The sequence below is a fragment of the Scomber scombrus genome, chromosome 17, assembly GCF_963691925.1.
Source record: "Scomber scombrus chromosome 17, fScoSco1.1, whole genome shotgun sequence".
In the NCBI taxonomy this organism is placed as follows: domain Eukaryota; kingdom Metazoa; phylum Chordata; class Actinopteri; order Scombriformes; family Scombridae; genus Scomber; species Scomber scombrus.
This window is the reverse complement of record NC_084986.1, coordinates 6,560,893-6,582,310: the sequence shown is the minus strand read 5'-3', so window position 1 is coordinate 6,582,310 and position 21,418 is coordinate 6,560,893. Positions and strand designations below refer to the sequence as shown.

The 21,418-nt window shown below is 38.0% G+C and overlaps 2 protein-coding genes across 2 annotated transcripts; both read left to right on the top strand.

The window, feature by feature from the left end:
• The first annotated feature begins 3,942 nt into the window (after positions 1-3,942).
• On the top strand, positions 3,943-7,529 carry si:ch73-91k6.2 (alpha-1,6-mannosyl-glycoprotein 2-beta-N-acetylglucosaminyltransferase). Its single transcript, XM_062437534.1, has 2 exons — positions 3,943-4,032; positions 4,132-7,529. Exon 2 carries the CDS (start codon positions 4,435-4,437, stop codon positions 5,695-5,697), a length of 1,263 nt encoding a protein of 420 aa, XP_062293518.1. The 5' UTR covers positions 3,943-4,032; positions 4,132-4,434; the 3' UTR covers positions 5,698-7,529.
• A 3,105-nt stretch (positions 7,530-10,634) lies between these two features.
• Positions 10,635-21,405, top strand: brox (BRO1 domain and CAAX motif containing). The gene is made up of 13 exons (XM_062437601.1): positions 10,635-10,730; positions 11,678-11,811; positions 13,823-13,929; positions 14,236-14,332; positions 14,861-14,956; positions 15,055-15,127; positions 15,529-15,634; positions 16,496-16,585; positions 16,784-16,869; positions 17,077-17,158; positions 18,135-18,285; positions 19,146-19,305; positions 19,483-21,405. Exons 2-13 carry the CDS (start codon positions 11,711-11,713, stop codon positions 19,564-19,566), a joined length of 1,233 nt encoding a protein of 410 aa, XP_062293585.1. The 5' UTR covers positions 10,635-10,730; positions 11,678-11,710; the 3' UTR covers positions 19,567-21,405.
• Positions 21,406-21,418: the final 13 nt, after the last annotated feature.

Sequence of the window (21,418 nt, the reverse complement as noted above, 5' to 3'; positions counted from 1 at the left end):
AAGCAGCATAAGTAGAATAAGGGTGCTTTTGACTGAGGTCCCCCAGGACTCCAATACATGGGTATTTATTAAAAGCACTAATTAAAATAGACACAGTGGGTAAGACCAATTAGTAGGATTAAGGTTAAATAAAACAGCCTGTACTTTTTTTTGGTAGCTTATTTGTATTTCTTTAATGTAAGATGTATTAATACACATCAATCAACATTTTAGTTCACACTGTAATGTCAATGTTTCAGACTAGCAAAGCACAATAAAAAGAAAATAACAACAACAACAATAATAATAATAATAATAATAATAATAATAATGATAATAAACATTACATTTTAAAATAATTACCAATTAAATCATCAAAACCTCTATTTTGCTTAATTAACATCTTCTCAGTATTAAATTAAGATCACATTTACATATATTGTTAAAAATAAGCTTTATTCTGAAAACCTAAAGTCCTCACACTAAACTTCTGTATGAACAATTGTACATTTAATACTGAAGAAGTTGCATTGTAGGCAGAAACTAACTGATACAATCTTGGAAAACATTGATATGTGTTATTGTTGTTGCCAACACTATTTCCTTGTGTTAGAGATGCTGTTGGATTTGCGATTCAGGCCACATGATTTAAATGTTAAATTATGTCAGGCACAGTGACAGTTTATCTCACTGGGTCTATTTGTGTTATCTGGAGGAAGTGGTGCGGCTGCTTGGCAACAATGTGCCTACAGAGACGGCTTTCATGAGCCAGGATTGGAGCATGACAGCCTGCGGGGGATTATAAACAGAAAATGTTGGCTTTTAATAATAGTCCCACTATCTGCTGTCATCCTTGTAAAAAAGCTATTTTTATAGACTTCTATAGCCTCATTAGGAAAATGATGCTTTAACTTGTATAACTCCTTTATACAAGTTCCTCATTTGCAGCTTGCGTCATTGTCAGTTGAAGATATGTCATTATGTAAACATGAAAATGTGGTCTAGGGAGTAAAAACAAGATTCACTTATATATAAATACAAAAACAACTTATTTAAAGTCTCCCTCCACTCAAAAATGTGAAGCAGAAGACTGTTTTCACTGACATCTGCCAAAGAGGGAAAGTCTCTCACCTTCTCACCTCATCTTTAAATGGATAATTGACTTTTTTTGTGGGGGAAAAACAACAAATCAGCTTTAAAATTGCATATTTTTATGTATCTGAAAATATGTCTGAACAATATCTAACTTACAGGCACTTGTAGAAGCAAAGTACAGGTACTAAGAAGAGCACAAAGAGAGTAAATAGAGGCAGAGGTGAGAGCAAATGCAAAAAAAGACAGATTTACATTGGTGTGAGGAGGCATTAATTTGGCTACCAAATCCATCAACTCACCGTGGCTCAACACTGACGTCCTCACAAGTCAGACAGTCATGGTTCGGTAAGATGGCATTGTAACACAGGTGACAACTTAAATGAGCGTACCACTAATCAATGTGGAAGTGAGACCAAGACAGTCAAAACTACAATGTGTCTGTTCACCTAAAAATGGATGTTCTATGAATCTAACACAAACTTATAAGATTTAAATTAAATAAATCCACTAATTTAGCACCCACCAAGACAAATTCCAGTCAGTGTTTCATTAAAATGGTGATAAATGAAATGATAGATAGATCTTGAATATATAGCTAAAAAAAAGGAGCAGTGTAATCAGTTTAACCTCTGGAGGCAATGCATGATACACTCTATAGGTTCAGGTGATATGACGATATATACCTTGAGACCAGGGGTGCTGCAAAGGATTTTGGGCCCCATGAAAAGATATCACATTGGGCCCCACTACCACACACAGGTCACGCCAACCAGGTGCAATTGCTGTAACCACACCTCACCCTGTGACGTCTTGCAACTCTCTTGCAGCCCAATACTAACTGTATAATATTTAGTGGCACTGAGCTGCAACATGCACCATTCTGCATACAAATAAAACATTAGTTTAATTGCAAATGAAATATTGTATTAATGTATATTAATGATGGTATGTTAATAAAAGAATTAGCTAATGCTCTAATATTTTTTTAAGGCCCCTGTCAGTTACGGGCCCTCAGAATCATCTTAACTTTTCACCCCCTTATGGTGCTGCTGCTTGAGACAATACACATTTATCATCATCCCCTTTCTCTTTACTATCTGTGGTTGTATTGCACTGTTGCACGCAATGTTTGCAGGACTGATTCATGGTGATATTAGATTGTAGATTATTTTTGCATCAGTGTTTGATAGGGCTGGATATCAGCACTCAATATCTTTAAGGCATTGAGCACAATAATGTAGTAGACTACCAAGGACCAATTCCTATAGTAGTAGTTTTAATACCTGCATTTGATCCTTTTGTATCCAGATATAGAAAACTAGACCATTTGTATGTTTTTTCTCACAGCAAATCACGACTAGCGTTCTTTGATTTAATGTAACATGACTGGACCACTATCACAGCAGCTACAACTAATGTGTGTGTGTAGTGATAATACACAGTTTTGCAGACTTAATTAATAAATATTCCAATGTATTTGTGTAAAAAATAGGTAGCATTTTACACAACCTAATGCTTCCATTCACATGATAGGTGTCAAATGAAGTAGTAGAAAAAGGGTATTGAATAAAATACCCTATTGGTATCAATATCACACTATGGGTAAAGGTATTGGTACTGGTATCATTCTTTTTTAAATGATACCCAGCTCTAGTGATACTTACTTTGATTTGTTGGATATTCACATCACACACTGCCTGATTGTTTTATTCATAAACTGTTTCTTAATTAATGTTGTCAGAAAATTCACTATATCATGATAATCTAATATCAATGGATAAAGGAATGTATCTATATACCTGCTCCAAATACTTTCTATTCATTAAAAAAGTAGAAAAATAAACCTATTAACTTCTAATGTGTCATAATCACTGAGGTAACATTACACATGGTTGAACTAAATACAATCACACAGGTATTCTCCAACACTACTGGTGTCCTATTTAAACCCAGTATCTGATTCCCAGTCCCAGCATCTCTACTTCCATCTTCTGCTGTAGAGTCGCCTCCTATCAGAAGAATCGAGTTTTCCTGCCTTGTACAGTAGTTTCAGGTGTTACATCCCACGCCCTTTTTGTTGGGTGAGACTTATTACAACAAACCTGATTCCAACTCAACCAGTCAAACCTGAACAGGCTTTGTCGACCCATAATGCAACTAGTGGTGAAAAGTATGTTTACTCAAGTAGGCTACTGTACATAATTTACTGCTTTGATGCTACTTTATACTTCCACTCCACTACCTTTTCAGAGGGAGATACTTTCTACTCCACTACATTTATTTGACAGTAACATGCTGCTCTAACACTGATGCTTCACTATTAATAATCTAATGATGTCATATATAATAATATATCAGTCAGAGGACCAAACCACTACTTTTACTGTAATACTGCATACTACATCGCTCATAATACTGCAGTACTTTTACTGCAATACTTTAACTACATCACTCATAATACTGCAGTACTTTAATTACATGTTGCTGCTAATACTTATATAGGCCTATATATATATATATATATATTTTATTTTTTTTACTTAAGTAGGATTTTTCATGCAGGACTTGAACTTGTAATGCAGCATTTTTACATTGCTGTATTGGTACTTTGACTTCCTCCACTAAGTATAACTGTACACTCACCACTATTTCTTTTTTCTAAATGACAAACCGCAGATCATGATCGTGTGGAAGGAGTGTTTATATTGTGTGGCACTGAAGGTAATTTACGCTTTAAGAGATTTTTTCCGACTGTTCACTATTCAAATGCGGCCTGATTTACATTTCCTTCTCATATTACACAACTAAAAGGTAGGACAATGATTCGTCCAGCAGGCGCACAGTCTCTCCCTCGTTGGCTGGGTTGTACACGTCAGCAGTCAATAAATTGTACTGAAGATGTAATAGTCCCATCATCCTCTTCCTGGTATGAGCGTGACACATTACACCCACTTTGGGGTAAGTCAAATGAAAGCTAAACTTCTCTTTTCACACGCCGAAGTACGTCAGCGACTTAACTTCATTTCGCTTTTTTGTTTGGCTTTTGCTTCCTCACAGGTGCCTGAAAAAACAAGCTGAAGCAAGAGTTTGGCAAATGACACGGTGTTCAAGTGGAGAGACGAGCCTGCGAGGGGGAGAGCAGCCATCAAGAATCGACTGACACTTGGTTTTTTGAAAGACGGGTCACGCGACGGTGGAAGTGTGTGTGTTACACGTTTTTGGATATAAAAAACGCGCGAGGATACTATGTTGCAATTAAGTTTACAATGAAGACGCAGGCGATAAGGTGACTTTAAAAAGAAAAGAAAAGCCATTGTTGTACTTCAAAGGTTGTTTTGTTTTTTTAAAACTTTGATAAAAATGAGGTTTCGGCTCAACAAAAAGAATCTGCTCGCGCTGTTGGGTGTTTTCTTTGTAGTTGCGACTTTTTTGATCTCAACACGTGTTTTAATCGTCTCTGATAATGAAGCGAGTGGAGCCAGTAACGTCGTTCAGGGAAATCACGGCGTGCTGTCCGGTGGCGACAAGGTGAAGTTTAACTTTGGCTCGCTGTCAGACTTGAGTCAGTCCGTTTACAATGCTAATTACAAGCAGTGCATCCACAATGCGGATAAGTTTCCTGGGGAGCCTCATCTGGTGCTGGTTGTGCAGGTCCACAACAGGCCTGAATACCTCAGACTGCTTATCAAGTCACTGGAGAAGGCTGCTGAAGTCCACAGCTTCCTCCTCCTCTTTAGCCATGACTATTTTTCACAGGAAATAAACGCCATTGTGCAAGGGATAACTTTCTGCAAGGTACTGCAAATTTATTTCCCTTTCAGCACTCAGCTGTATCCCAATGAGTTTCCTGGACAGGATCCACGAGACTGCCCGAGAGACGCATCCAAGGACAACGCTCTGAAAACAGGATGCCTCAACGCAGAACACCCCGATTCCTACGGTCACTACAGGGAAGCCTTCATCACACAAACCAAACATCACTGGTGGTGGAAAATGCACTTTGTGTGGGAGCGAGTGCAGGCGATGCAGGGCTACGGTGGCTTTGCAATCTTTCTGGAGGAGGACAACTACATCTTACCTGACTTCTACCATATGTATAAATCAATGATAGAGTACAGGAAGAACAGCTGCACAGACTGTGACATGCTGGCTTTGGGTAACCACAACGACCTGACTGATTTTCACAGGCTGTCCAATAAGGTGTTGACCACTGGGTGGATGTCCACCAAACACAACATAGGCATGGCCATCTCCAGGGAGGTGTACTACAAGCTGATGGGCTGCAGCAACGTCTTCTGCACTTATGATGACTACAACTGGGACTGGACTCTGCAGCACCTCTCGGGGTCCTGCATATCAAAGCCCCTCAAAGTGCTTGTAGCCCAGGCTTCCAGGGTTCTTCACACAGGAGACTGCGGCCTCCACCAGAAGGAGAACTGCAGGCCAGAGTGGGCCTTGCAGAGGGTTGAGGACGGCCTTAAAATGGCCAAAGACACCCTCTTTCCACCGTCTCTTGTCCTTAGTGTGGCAGAGTCAGTGGAGCATAAGGCACACATGAAGAACGGAGGATGGGGAGATGTCCGTGACCATATTCTATGCAATAACTACGCCAAACGTCTTTGAACTATTCCTTTCTTTATGTGATATGGGTAAAAATGTTCATCTGTATTCTGCAAAAGATGTGCCATTCATACACAACCTGTTAGTGTTTAGAGGCTGCAGTGGTAGTCACTTCGAGTGTGTCTGGGTTCTCTACCTGCAAGGTCTTCCACAACAGCAACCAAAGCAAGTCTGAGCATGTTGCATGTACTCAGCTGGAGTTTTAAAACTGTACTTTTTGATGCCAAAGACTTTGTTGACAATATGTGTTGAGTATAATGCATACAAGCTTGGTCATGCTGTTCATTATAATGTCACCAGGTGTGTTGATCTCTGGGTGTCTTACAAGCCAAAACATTACATTTATTGCACAGTAATGGAAAATGACTGTATATAAACACAATTTGCAATTTGATTTGCAAATATTTCCCTTTCTGAGAACACTGCACAGGATGTTAATTTCTAAGAGGTTCAACTTGCAGTGCTTTCAATTTGCAGTGTTTCTATATGTGCTTTGTATGGTACGATGTGTAAGTGCAGCAACAAACAAAAAAGGCACATGTAATGCACAGACTCGTAGGTTTAATCAAAATGTATATGACAATCTTAAATATTATGGGAAAGCTGCAGTTAATTGAGTAATGATTGACTTTACTGTCACAGTGATTTCATGCACATAATGAAATTAGTGTTACTGAATGTAACATTCACTTTCTTTCTGTTATAACCAGGGGTCATTATTTCTTTTCTTGCTTCATCAGCCTCCCACTCCCCACTGTATTGATCCCTGGTTGCAACAACTAAGGCTGGCTTGATGATTGATTTCTTTCTTTGGCTGTGTGTTTATTTGCTCTTTGAAAGAAGAACAGTGACCTTTTGGAGTCTCGCTCAAGATTTTTTTTTTTTGTGTCCTGCAAACATCAGGGTCACGTGTGATTCTGCATTTCTATATTTGCACCTGCTTGATTAAAATGTACTTTAGGATGCAACACAGCAAATCGAGAACAGAATGCACTGCGTTGAGATTTTCATGAATTGGAAAGACAAACGTGCCTTTTCTGGGATTAATTCAGTAGTTTGTGAAACTTGTAACACATATCCCCTTATAACTGAAGTTGCCTTTTTGTTATGAGGAAGTTAACATAAGCACAATGATGCTGTCAGTGCCTTACGATGACCAAAAGTGCCTTTTTAATTGTTTCTGTTGTGCCTGAACCTGCTTTAAAAAGGTTTTTAAAGGTGCACGGAAAACATTCTTGTTGATCAAGTACTTGTATGACAATCTTCTAATGCTGGGGACTCACAGTGTGCCTTTTAGAAATATTTGGGTAGTGTCATTGTTGATTAGATGTTGAGGGAAAATAGAATGTGAAAGTTGATTTCACAAAAATCATTGTTGTACAGTTATGTAAAGTTATTTCCTCGCTGGCATCTGGCTTGTAACAGGTGTCAGTAGCTCCAGATCAGTGGGCTTCCTGATCTTAGTGAACCTCTTCAGACTGTTTATTCCTGTAATTGTCGATGTGCCTTATGGAGATAACCCGGTCAAGAAATATGAAAAGAATGTGATAGTGAAATAAATTACCTTCTATCTTTTGGAGCGTTTGTTGGTAAAGGTTGAGATAATACAGAAAGATGTATCTGTATCTGTCGTGTGTGTGTGTGTGCGTGTATGTAGGTTTTATGGTTCCTCAGTTGGTGAGATGTACAGTTGTTGGGAAAGAAAACCAACGTTTTATTTTTGTGTCTGTGTGTGCATGTTTTCTTGATTGTTTGCTCTCTGATCATCACTTGAAATAGCTGTTCATTGTTCACTCAATGTTTGCCAAATGGGAAAATAAAAAGATGAAGATTAATTTTCATTGTTTGTCTCATGATTGATTAACAAAAAAACTTAACAACTTAATGATTGATAACAAAATAACAGAGTTATTAAGTCATTACCAAGGAGATGAGGTGACCATATAAAAGTGTAAAAATGTGTCTACAGCCAAGTATACAGCTCAGCAAATATGTAGGGTCAACTTTCAAATAACTTACAATATGCTTGTAATTACAGTAATACATAAATAGACACATATATGCATACATAGATGTCCTTTATTGATCCCAAATTGTAAAACTCTTGTGTTACAGCAGCAGGATATTCAGCCATTGCACAATAAATACATATCAACATAAACAACATACATATCAACACCAGAAGAGAGAAATATATATAAATATATAAAAGTAAACACACACACACACACACACACAAAAGCTCAATACAAGAATATAAGAAAACCCATTAGCATTCACTTTAAATACATTAAAATATAGAATATAAACATAGGATAACATACTGTATACATCAGACAAGTGTGTTGAAGTTTTAAAACTGCAATGAGGTAAAGTATAGGAGTATAAAGATGTGCAAATTCACCATGAACGAAGTTTTTGAATGAGCAAAACAGAGTGGAGTGTTTTTTCGAAACAGCAACTATAGAAGATAACAGATCGCTTTAAACAGGAAAGATTTCCTGTGTCACACCTTGTGACAGCAAAGCTGAACCAGTCTGTGAGATAAAGTGCTCTGCTGTCTGGACAGTAGGTGGTGGTGAGGGTAATCAGGATTATTTGTTCACTGACTTCGTCTCCAGCAAAACTTCAAAGGTGTCTGGTTTGCAGCCAGTTACGGAGCTGGCCTTCTTAATCAATTTAAGTCTGCAGGTGTCACCTCCAGCGCTACAGCAAAGAACGGTGCTCTGGCCACAACAGACTTGGTGGAAGATTTCCAGTATCTTGCTGCACAGGTTGAAGAATCTCAGCTTCCTCAGGAAATAGAGTCAGCTCATTCACTTCTTATGAGTGAATTGATTTCTGTCAGTTTTTTCTCAGTTCTTTCTGCTGCTTTTAAACACAACTAACTTAACTTCAACATCTGTAGAGAGCATTGCCTCTATTATGTCAATTGGTGGCAAATTACAAAGGTATTTCCTGGACACATCTAAGGAAATAGTTGTGAAATAACGTGAGTCAGTGATGGTAAAAAGAGTTGAACAATGACATAACGGAAGACATATGGCTGAACACCTGGGAACCACAGTCATCCTCCACCAACTCTTGGACATTGAGAGGCTTTTGTTAGAAAAACTTCATTACACTTCAACTGTTGGAGGGAATGTGGAGAGGTCATGGCTGTTCATGTCCATATCTTTTGGCCTTGCCCATCCATCCACATTTCCTTTATCTTGGAAATATTCTGGACGGACTGAGTTCCATTGACACTTATGTTCTGAAGGTCTTACTGGCAGCAAACAAAAAGGCCATCATAAAATACTGGCTTTAGAAAAACTGCTGCACCATAGGCATATTTTGTTAATATGGTTAAACATTTACATGTTTTAGAACAAATTACTGATTCCATATGACTCCAAAAACATTTGGGAGAAAATCAGTGGTAAAATTGGCATGCTTATTTAGCCAAGGACATAGACTACTGTGTCTCATGTGTGTGTATGTGTATTTTGTTTTGAATACTAAATACTAAAGAAGGCCAGCTCTGTCCTGGGATGCCCCTTCAACCTGGTGGTGGAGGTGGTGGGAGAGAGGAGAATGATGGCCAGTCATCTCTGCTGAACAACGACTCCCACACCATGAGGGACACTCTGACCGCACTGAAGAGCTCCTTCAACGACAGGCTCCTTCACCCAAAGTGTGTGAAGGAGCAATATCCTCCAGGTCCTTCCTCCCTGCAGCTGTCAGACTGTACAACCAGCGCTGCTTCCAGTAAACCTCACACAGACCCCCAACCTGGACAACTTTACAAACTGTACTTTTAATGTTCACTACTGTGCAATATTAGTATTTCAGCTATACTACTAATTTCTGTTTAACCGTGCAATAAATACAATTTTGACTCATTATGCCTATTTTATAGATGTTCTTTTATTTTATTATATATGATCATTATTTTATCATATTTATATATGTTTTTTACTACATTTACCTGGACCTGAGTATGGTATTTTGTTCTCTTTAATGTATCTACATGGCTCAAATAACAAAAAAAACTTGAATCCTTGAATCCTTGACCTCTACACCCAGTCAATGAAAGCCTGCACCTCCAGACTCAACAGTTTCTTTTACTGGGCGATAAGAACTCTGAACAAACAATAATCCTGTGCAATACTCTAGGACAATAAATAAAGGATGTCCACTTTGCTGCTGCAGCAATGTAAATTTCCCCACTGTGGGACTAATAAAGGGATATTTTATCTTATCTTTTTAAAAAAAAGCTCATTCCAAGGCAAGGCAAGGCAGGGCAGCTTTATTTATATAGCGCATTTCATACCCAGGAGCAACTCAATGTGCTTTACATAAAAACAAACATTTGACAGTAAGAATTGGAAACAAAAAACATAAAAACATACAATTTGAAAAATAAAAATAAAACCCAATAATAGTAAAAATTGGAAACATTAAAACATACAATTCATAACAAAAAAACCCACTAATAATAAAAATTTAAAAAAAAAAAACAGAAAAATAGAAAGAGAGAAAAATTTAATAAAAACTAGACTAGAATAGAGCATTAAATATAAGATTGCAGCATAAAATAATGATTGTAACCCAGTAAAGCCTGAACCATCAAATAATTGCCAGAAAATTCTAATTATTTTGAAACTGTAGTGTGTATTGGACCTTCTTACAAGTAATTAAAAAATTAATTAAATAAAATTTTGCATATATTCATTATAGGGTTAAATGACATACAGTGCAAATGAAAGGTTAACATTTAAAGTTCAGAGTATCATCTATTTAATCTGATAGTGTTTAAAAAAAAAAAAAAAAAAAGAAATATCATTAAGTGTTTAAGGTCTTTTTGAGACTCATGCTGAACAAAAGAGAGGCTGATTAAAGCTCTGAGGTATTTTCCACAGTGATGTCATGTGACCCAAAACCGTGCGTTCTCATTGGTCAGCTTCTACTCGGTGTTTATTTCCGGAAGTAAGTTGTCAGTGTCAAGCTTTTCCCCTAAAAAAAACCTCACGTACGTCTCACAGCAACGACAGGTAAGCTACATGACACATGATTATACATCTGAACTATTAAGGTTATATATATTTAGTCGTGTCATAAAGCCAGTTGTCACATCTCTTCAGTAAATCATGTTTTTATCTCTCTCTCTTTTTTTCAGCCAGTGTTAGCCTGCTAGCTGTTATTAGCTGTTACGTAATGGGACTTTTTTTTGTGTACAAGAAGACTCACAAATGATACGTAAACATATACAGATGTTAAAGCTCACAGTTAACCTTATGGTTGTGTATACGCTTGTGAGTAGGGTGACACTTTAATCAGGTTAAAGCAGTGTGTTTTGTAGCGCTCACGAAGCTAAAAGGCTAGTTTTTTTTCTAGCAACCATATGTTAACCCTATAATGTGAAGTGAATCATATTTAATATATGAGTTTTAGAGAACTCTACATCATCAGGATGATCTTTTTTCCCCCCTGAGAAACCCGATGTATACGATCAGATACATGCAGTGCACAGATAAACCAATGCTGTGTTGAATTACTAAATATTTTGTAGTTTATTTTATTATATTAATTACTATTGAAGATATGTGCATCAAATGGGATACAGCAGGTATAGAAGCTCATTTGTCTGTGCATCTGTACATTTTATGCATTATGTATCATCATCATACATACAAAGTTTAGTAGGTGGTGATATGAGCTTTATGCAGGACCTATAAGGGGCTTTAAACTATTAAATTACTTGTCAGAAGGTCCAATAAACACTCAAAGAATTAGAATTTCCTGCCAATTATTTGATGGTTCAGGCTTTACAGGGTTAATTAACATGACGATAGCCAGTATTTGACGTCAGCTGTTCACTCCCCTAAATAATCCTCCCTAAAATATCTACAGTAACTCATGATTTTATCTCTTAAGAAAATTCCTTATTAGAATAGATATAACATCATCAGTTAATCACATGTCATTCTCCATCTTTCAGCCTCTTTAGGTGTGTCCTCCTCACACTCTCAGGATGGCTCATTGGTTTCATAGAAATCCTCTGAAGGCAACAGCACCTGTGTCCTTTAATTTCTACGGAGTGGCAGGGAGCCCCTCTGCCAACAAGATATGCAAGTATGTGTTATCTCCACTTTTAAACACACTGAGAACAATGTTATCACAATGGGCTGTGGCTGTGAGCATAGATATAAATAGAGTGTGTGTGTGTGTGTTATTTTTGTCTTTTTTACCCTCCTCTAATGGTGATGTATGGTGTGAAGTAAGATTGACATGCCTTGTTGGACACAGTAATCACTCCGAATATTGTAATAATTATCATTTTAAGCCCACATCAATAATGTTACTCGGTCTGCGTCTTCGTCCGTCACTTACACCAACCCACTTTTATCATTAACACTTTAATTACATCCCGTCTGGACTACTGTAATGCTCTTCTCTTTTGGTCTTCTTCCGAAAATCTCTTTATAAACTCTGACTGGTCCAGAAGAACACAGCTGCTCGTATCATCACCGCCACTGTCGCCAAGTGCTTTTGCTCATATGGGAATGTTAATTTAAATATAAAGGCGCTATATAAATAAAGATTGATTGACCAGAACTCCCTCTATAGAAAACATCACTCCCGTTCTGCAGCAACTTCACTGGCTCCCTATCGAATCCCGCATTGATTTTAAGATACTGCTCCTCACTTTAAAGGTCCTTCAAAACTTCACACGATTAGGACTGTGTATTGGTACTCGATACCTTTAAGGTATCAACCAAAATGAATCAATACCAAGTAGTATCCAAAACGTCTCCCGTCAAACGATACCTCCAATTGATACTTTTTGCAGCCAGAGCTAGAAAATATTACTATTTGTATGGACTCATTCACAGCCAATTAACATAAGCTTCAAAGTTCAGAGTATTTTGAACATTTTGCCTCTGTAGCGTATACGTCGATGCACATACACACATACGTGGATTACAAGTGTGTGTAATGTACACTGTGACCCACGTCCTGATTTTGAGCATTTGTGTAAAAATCTAATCATTTCGATGTGGAGGTAGTGGTGGCATTTTATACAATTTAATGCCTCTATTCACAGGTATCAGTATCACTTTAAGGGTATTTGGATTGGTACTGGTATCATCATTTTTAAAACGATACCCAGCCCTTCGCACCATCATATCTATCTGAACTTGTTCATATCTACACATCCTCCTACACTCCGATCCTTGTCTGCCATCCAGCTCTGTGCTCCATCTGCCAACTTCCAACAACCACCATGGGGACAAGAGCCTTCAGCCGATCTGCCCCCCCGCCTTTGGAACTCCCTCCCACCAGACATTCACACTTCTGACTCTTGTCTCCAATTTAAAATCCCGCCTGAAAACACATGCAGATACAATGATGAAATGAGATAGAGTCAGGAGTTCAGACATCCGGGGGAGGAATAGAGCCGCTGCTCCTTCACATCGAAAGGAGCCAGCTGAGGTGTTACGGGCACGTCTAACTGGGAGGAAACCCGGGGCAGACCCAGAACACGCTGGAGGGATTATATATCTTTCCTGGTCTGGGAATGCCTCGTGATCCCCCAGGGGAGGAGCTGATGAGCTTGGTTGGGGAAAAGGATGAATGGGTTTCATTGCTCAGCCTAATGCCATTGTGATAGGCGACAGAAAATGGATGGATGGATGGATGGTGTTTGCTGATTTTGTGATGTTTGATGCACTATTGTTTGTTTTTATGTGTGTCTTGTAATATGGCTGGGCGATTATAGCAAAAATAATGATGTTTTATGGTGTGACGCTGTGGTTAATGTCTAGTTTACTTGATTAGAACTATGAAAAGATCATGGTTTGGGTTAAAATGATCACTGGAGACAAGTTTTCAAATTCCTTTAAAGATATGCAACCTCTACTGTCATGGCAACAGTGAACACCACGATTAATTGACATGAGCAAGATTAAGTCGATTAGAGTTTCTAAATGCCAGTTTAGATTATTTTTCGATTATTTTTCGATTAATTGCCCAGCCCTATCTTGTAAGGTGTCCTTGAGTAGTGCTTTGAAAGGCGCCTATAAAAAAAGCATCATTATTATTATTGTCATTATTATAATTATATTACACCGATTTGTTTCAGTGACTTGAGGACAAACAGAGCGAGACTTCTGGAGATGTTCACCGATGTCACCTGCAACCCAGAGATCATGAAAAATGCCACAGATGCGTACTTCGGCCTCCTACAAGGTTGGTTTCCACTTCAACTAACAGATTATTTTCCTCTTTAAAAGGTCGGTTAATCAGGCAAATTTTCCACATATGAACACATTAAATAAAATGTTAAGTAAAAAATGTAATCAGCTTCTCTTGCTATGAGCATTTATTAGATGAACAGACCTCTTTAATCAAGTTTAATTAATTAAGTTTAACTTTTTCTCCTTTTCTATCCTTTAACATTAACTTTTATTCTACTCATTTTGATTTGCAACTAACTAGCTGCTTGTGTTTTTGTTTTTTCTCTTTTTGGTTAAATTTTGGTTTATGACACAATAGGCTTTATCTTATCCTTGGATGGGACTACACAAGAGAACAAGATGAGGTTCATCCAGAACTTCAAATGGACTGACACTTTACAAGGAAACACACCAAGGTAGAAACATGAAGAAAAAAAGAGTTATTACTTCTAGTCGCCAAGGAGGAAGCATTATAATCAAATATTGTTGTTGTAGAGACTAAACAACCACTTACAATGAAGGTTAATTCATATTTGAATGATTTAGTGTTGCAGTTTGATCATTTCTTAAAATTGGTAAAACATGTTGAAACACACATTAATTATATTATTTACATGATTAAATTGGCAAAAGTGACCACACACACACACACACACACACACACACACACACACACACACACACACACACACACACACACACACACACACACACACACACACACACACACACACACACACCTACCTAATTGATAGTTTAGACTTTTCATTGAGTCTAATCTTGCTTGACAGTGTCTGTGAAAAAAAATATAATGAAGTGCTTAGTACAAAGCATCTCTGCTGTCAAAGTCTTAAGTCACACACACATGATTATTACCTGGCACCATTATTATGGTGCTTATATCAGTGTGTATAACCCACCGTCTCTTCTTTCTCTCGTCTCAGTGCCCAGCAAGATGCAGTCTTTGAACTGGTCTCCATGGCCTTCAATGTAGCCGTCTGGTATACCAAGTTTGCCTCGAGACTAGCAGGGAAAGAAAAGTATGTGTTTGTTTTTTGGTCCGTATTGTTACTTATAAAAACTGTCAATGGATTTGTTATTATATGTTTAAACTGCATGTTGACGGTCATGTTTGCAGCATTTCGGAGACTGAGGCGAAAGATGTTCACCGGAGCCTGAAGGTTGCTGCTGGTATATTCAAAAATCTCAAGGTAGGAGTGGTTCTGTTTCTAAAATTACACAAACTTGTTTCACTGTGACTGCCTGACATCTGTTTCATGTGAGTAATAAGGCAACTCAATGATGTTTTGAATACTTAGATGTTTTTTGTTTGAACGTTTGTTCCCTGAATCTTGATCCTCGAATTTGATTTCTTATCAAGTGATTACGACAGTCAGATGCCTTTTTTTTTGGTCTAAAATGTAACAAGAAAAATAGTGTCTGAGGACCCTAAGAACATCATATATTGTTCCCTTTACTTCCCCCTCTCACACACAAAAAGCCCCATTCAAATGAACACAGTCTTATTTTGACAGAATCAAAAGGTATGAACAGATTCATGATAAATTATTAACACATAAGTTTCTGTGTTTTGTCGTTTTATGTCTTACAGGAGCTCCACATCCCTCGTCTCATCACCCCAGCTGAAAAGGGCCGAGACCTGGAGCCCAGAGTGATTGACGCATACATCATCCAGTCGCAAGCAGAAGCACAGGAAGGTAAAGTGGTTACATTCTTGTACGCTGCCATCAGAAAAGCATTATAAACGTCAGCTCACACCGAGTTGAGGAGCCCAAATGTGTCAAATCAAGTAGATAACTTTCAATGTTAGTCTTTTTGTTGTTGTTTTTTTTGGTTTAAGATTTACTTTGGGCTTTTTTGCCTTTATTTAGATAGTATCTGGCAGAGAGGCCGACAGGAAACAGGGAGAGAGAGAGGGGGGAATGACCTGCAGCATAGGTTCCTGGCCGGATTCGAAACAGGGACACTGCGGTTACGTGGCATGCACTCCAACCACTCGGTTGGGCGCTAGTTAGTCTTTTTAGTGCCAGAGTCCCTCTTTTTGTTACTATACTTCCACCACAGCTCAACAGGGAAACACAAAGAGGGAATTTGATGCTAAAAATACTGTAAATGTGGCAGATATCCACTTGATATGACTAACTCAGACTGCTGAAGCTGACATCACTTCCATTGAAAGCACATTTGAAGGAGATCTTTTAGACGTCAATATGAACAGGAGGAATGATTACAGCAAGGAAAAACCTGTTACAGCGTTCTTATGGAAACATGACTGAACTGAACCCTTTAAGTTTATCTGATCCATTTTATAATAACCACAAAATAAAACTGAAATAATTAAAGGTTGTATGAAGTAACAATAAACTTTTCTCTTTAACAAAATAAATCTTAACTTGGGTGGACTAATGTTGTAACCAGTTTGCTTCTTAAAATGATCAGAACTTGTTTAAAATATTGAAGAGGGGTGTTTCCAGGCCAAGAGTCCATGACAGAAGATATTTGAGTGTGTGATTACTTTTTTATTAAATTTTTCTATCAACTCTTTCTCGTTTTTACAGTGACAATTGCCAGAGCGATCGAACTGAAGCATAATGCCACGATCGTTGCAGCGTTGTCATTCGAGACGGCAAACTTCTATCAGAAAGCTGGTCAGTACTTTTGTATGTGTGGTTTTGAAGATGTATGTTGATGTGTTAAAGTTCGTATTAAAAATTGCATTTTTTTTTCTTTACTTATTGTTGCTTTTGTATAAAACATACAGTGTAAATCAGTCAATGATTAAAACAGTGCTGAAGCCTTCACCACTTAAATAAGCAGCATAAATGTGAGTGTTTCTGTCTCTGCAGACCACACGCTGAACACCTTGGACCCAGAGTGCAGCAGCAAGTGGAGGAAGTACTTCCAGCTGAAGCAGCACTTCTACATGGCTTATGTAAGTTCATGGATATCTTAAGACAGTTTAAAAAATCATCCATGTGGATTAAGGTCTTAATAAGTAAGTTAACTTTGAGCATAGAGTACAGTCCTTTGGATCTAATTGTCTCTCTTTTACGCAGACAGGAAAGGAAATTGATGAGCCTACACTTTGATTCTTTTGCATTCAAAGTCTTATTATTATATCCATTCATTTTGTTTGTAGGCGTACTGCTATCATGGACAGACGCTGCTGGCGGGTGACAAGTGTGGTGAAGCTATCAGATCTCTCCAGGAAGCAGAGAAGTGTATGTATGTCTTGAAATTTGTTGTATTTCAGAGTTGCATCGTGAATACACACCCCACAACTTTCAAAGCCGTCATATCGTTCTAGTATTCACACTACAGCTACTGGCAGGAGGAGAGGGGGGGACATTACAAGATCTTGTAATGTCCACACATTACAAGATCTTTCAGGAGGAATCCAAACAAGTTTCCGAACTTTGTCATGAAAACATGCATGAGAAACACGCTTATTTGCAGAGAAAAACTAGGAATTAAAAAGAAAATATGGGTGAGAGAATCAATCAGGATATGCAAGCAACAAAGATTGTCTGTTTTCCAGAGAGAGTGGAAACATAGGCAGCTGATTCTGATAGAAACTATATTATTCTGTCCCCTCCCTCCATACAAATAGATGAATCAGACTTTGTTCAGGAAGCTGCTGCAGATGACAGCTTCACCTCATGTCTTGCACTCTCATTGGCTGCAGCTCGTTGCAAGGCTCCCTGAAACGACCCGATATGTAGCTTGATATTTTTTCAGGCGTCTACATTGCAGCTGCGAGCTCTCGGAGGCATATCTTTTAACAGTACACACATACTGATCGAGCATTGCAGGCGCCAAGCCAACGCTGATGTGACTCTAATCGTGGGGATTTTGTCAGTGATCTCCAAAACCTGTAATCTTGATCTAAGAAATCAGGGCTAAAATCATGTGGTGTGTTTGAGCTGTGAGCTTAAGTTCATCAATTCAGATACACTGTATAATTCAGCCTCAGCAGGAAGTGCATTTTTTTCAAAGTGCTTTTTTCCTCTTTGCCAAGTCTGAATTACTTTCATATGAGCCGCCTCGCAGGTGTTTCCTGTGTGTTTGTTTCTTAACTTGCTGCAGTATTTTTAGATTTTTATCTCACATTCTCTCACAGGAATGGTTTTACTCGCTTCCCCTTCTTCTTCACACGCTGGGTTACTTCTCTATTAACACAAAAATATCTGTGTCTAGGTTACTCCCGTGCCGAGGCGCTGTGTAAAGAGTATCGTCAGACCAAAGGCCCGGGCTCCACGGCCAAACCTTCGGAGCAGCTGTTCTTTCTCAAATTGGGCGGTCTCATTAAAAACACACTGGAGAAATGCGAGAGAGAGAATGGCTTCATGTGAGTCAGCTTGGGCCGACACACACACACACACACACACACACACACACACACACACACACACACACACACACACACACACACACACACACACACACACACACACACACTCACACACACATACAGACACACGCAATCACATTCTGCTGTGTACATCTGTAGATCTAAAACCTCTCAGTTTTACATCCAATTAACTCACTGTGTCTTTAAGAATACTGTACATGTAGATATATATATATATATATATATATAACCAGGGTTGGGAAGGTTTAGTTTGGAAATGTAATAGGTTACAGATTACTAGTTACCCTATTTTAAATGTAATAGGTAATGTAACTATTTCAATCACTTAATCAAAGTAATGTAACTTATTACATTTGATTACTTTCTGATTACTTTTCTAAGTTTCTAATGAATGTCCTCAGCTGTTAGTGTAAGTGTATCCACATATAACAAACTGACTTTATCAGTTGTATCATATTACATTTTGGCTGTAGCACCACTATCACTGCACCCAGCTCAACATTATCAAAATGGTCAATCTTTTACACAGTATTTTTTAAACTCTAACAGCTCTTTTCACTCACTCAGAATATATTTCTAATTATTTGTTATTGTAAATTCTTTACTAATAAAATGTATAGTCAGCTGACTTCAGTGGCAGTTACTTTACTATGTTTTGGTACTTCATGTTTTCTCTTTCTTTCTATTTTTTGATTGTTACGCATCACAGGACAAATTCCTTATATGACTTAAAATAAACCAGGTTCTGCCTCTGAAACGTGATCATCCAAGCTTGTAAATGTTTTCATTTGTAAACTCTTCACGTCTTTAATTGCAACTTTAAACATATTCCACAGATACTTCCACAAGATCCCGGCTGAGGCGCCCCAGCTCGAGTTGAAGGCGAGTTACGGCCTGGCGGAGCCGATCTCCTTTGAGATGCCGCCCCTCAGCGAGCAGTGCAGCGCTGAAGTTTACGCCACCTTTGACCTGACCAAGGGAGCCAAAAATGACAAGGTATACGGCAGCTCACTTCAAAGTTAATGGCATCTTATTTCAACATGTGCGGCTGAATGACACACAAAAATGGAATGAAATCTTCTTGCCAATGAAAATGTGATGTTTTGTTTTTTTTCTTCAGTGTTTCTATGGTTACATTTCTTAATCATTGTGTCATTGGTGCTTTAACTGCAGGCCAAACCCAAGGAGGAGGAAGTGAAACCAGTGAAGGAGCCAGATTTGAAGCCTGAGAAGGACACAGGCTGTACAATCTCCTAAACATCCCACACCCCGATTCTTATTTTCAGCCTCAGTGCTTCAGTTCCATCAATTATAATGATGGATCCCATTTTTCTTTCCATGTAAAACCTCCACAGGAAGAATTGTTTTTTTTGGTTGTAATATTAATCCACTGTGTTTTACATTCATGCTGAACATGTGTAGTGTATTTCATTATGACAACCACCTTTCTTTTTCTACGCCAGAGCCAGTTAAACATCTTAGCATGCGACCACGTCCTCTGAACAGCTCACATTTGATGAGAATTAATGAAAACAGCTCGACATGAAGAAAAACATTTTTAAAAAGATGGGACAGCAGTTTTTTTTTTTCAGGTCAGCTGAAAGGATGACTTTCAAATTAGCGCTTCACATGCAGGCAGTTTCAAGCTGAATGATGATAAACAAGCCTTATGAGTGAAGCAGTCCCTATTAATGGTGCCTTTGGCTGCAATGTAAACTATTCACTGTGGCCCAAAAAAGATAAAAGTGTTTAGACTTTATCGCACGGAGCTCTGGCCTGAAAATCAGCATATTAAACCAGATCCAAGCAAAAGATGCAGCAGCATTCAAAAATGTTAATAAAAAAAAAAAAAAGACCGTTATTCACCCAGAGTATTTACCACTACAAGAGAATGAGATACAACTCTCTGAGTAAATATAAAGGGGCATTCCCACAATCATCCTGTATACTATTATAATACTTTTATGAGCATTTGAATGCATTTTAAGCTGAAGATTTGTTCAAGAAACGCCTCATTTAAACACACTTCTGATGATGAACACAATAGAAATGTAAATCCGCAGTTTGCATTTTTGTTTTGTTTTTTTTAGCTGTAGCAGTTTACAATCACTAGTCTAGATCACATGATGTATCTACTGTAGTTCCTTTTTCTTTTTGTACATGATGTAGCTGTTTTTCTACTTTTTACTATTATTGATTCAAGAAAACTTTCTTACTGGAGGAAGGCTGATATATTCTTTAACATGTTGAGATGCGTCCCTTATAATAATAGTAGTTATTTTTTATTTATTTCTGTTATGTAATGATATTTTTAGTTGACTACTTAAAAAACACAGTGTATTACCCTATGTTCATTCAAATCATTCATTCTCGGTGATGATTGTTTTTGATTATTTTATGTTTCGGTGGATACATCAGAATAGTCACTAATGCATAAAATGCTTACTCTTGTAAACATCTAGTTGCTGAAAGAGTGCTGTCGTCAATACAGTAGTTGACACAATGTATGTACTGTACCTCTATTGAGTGTTATCCCCTTTCTATAATGACATATTGCAGATTGGGGCATTGTGCATTAATTAGATAACCAGGGGTGGGAGACAGTATTGAGTCTTCATGTCTGAAATAAATCCAATATGCTGCTGAAGAGCCGCTCATGTTATCAAAACTCTCCCAAACTCTTGCATATAAATTCCTCTCATAAACATAACATAACCATCAATTGCTAGAAACTTGTATAATCTGTAATATACTGCTCACATGTGCTCATTTATGTCCGTACATACATATAAAGTATATTTGCTTTAGCTGAGGTAGACTGATCAGTAGTAAGAAATACTCATTTATTTCTTTATAACTCATTGTAACACACTTACCGTTAACGGTTGTTCGTTATATTTGGAACAGCGGATTAAACGTTGCAGAAATCCGACCTACACCGGTACCCTTATTCTTTACAAGGCCTCTGTTTATCAATAGGGCGGGTCCGATTGCCGTCACTATGTATCCTCATTGTAGCGAGCACACTCCTGTGACTCGTTATTCTTTTCTCTAATGGTGTCCTTCATGTGTAAAATGTATCTCAAATGGATTAAATCATCCATGAAAC

Bases quoted from the DNA above. Each gene is read 5' to 3' on its own strand.
- si:ch73-91k6.2 (XM_062437534.1), top strand. From the start codon at position 4,435: ATGAGGTTTCGGCTCAACAAAAAGAATCTGCTCGCGCTGTTGGGTGTT.
- brox (XM_062437601.1), top strand. From the start codon at position 11,711: ATGGCTCATTGGTTTCATAGAAATCCTCTGAAGGCAACAGCACCTGTG. The intron at 14,957-15,054 runs GTATGTGTTTGT...TCATGTTTGCAG, and splicing joins AGACTAGCAGGGAAAGAAAA to CATTTCGGAGACTGAGGCGA. The intron at 18,286-19,145 runs GTGAGTCAGCTT...CATATTCCACAG, and splicing joins GAGAGAGAGAATGGCTTCAT to ATACTTCCACAAGATCCCGG.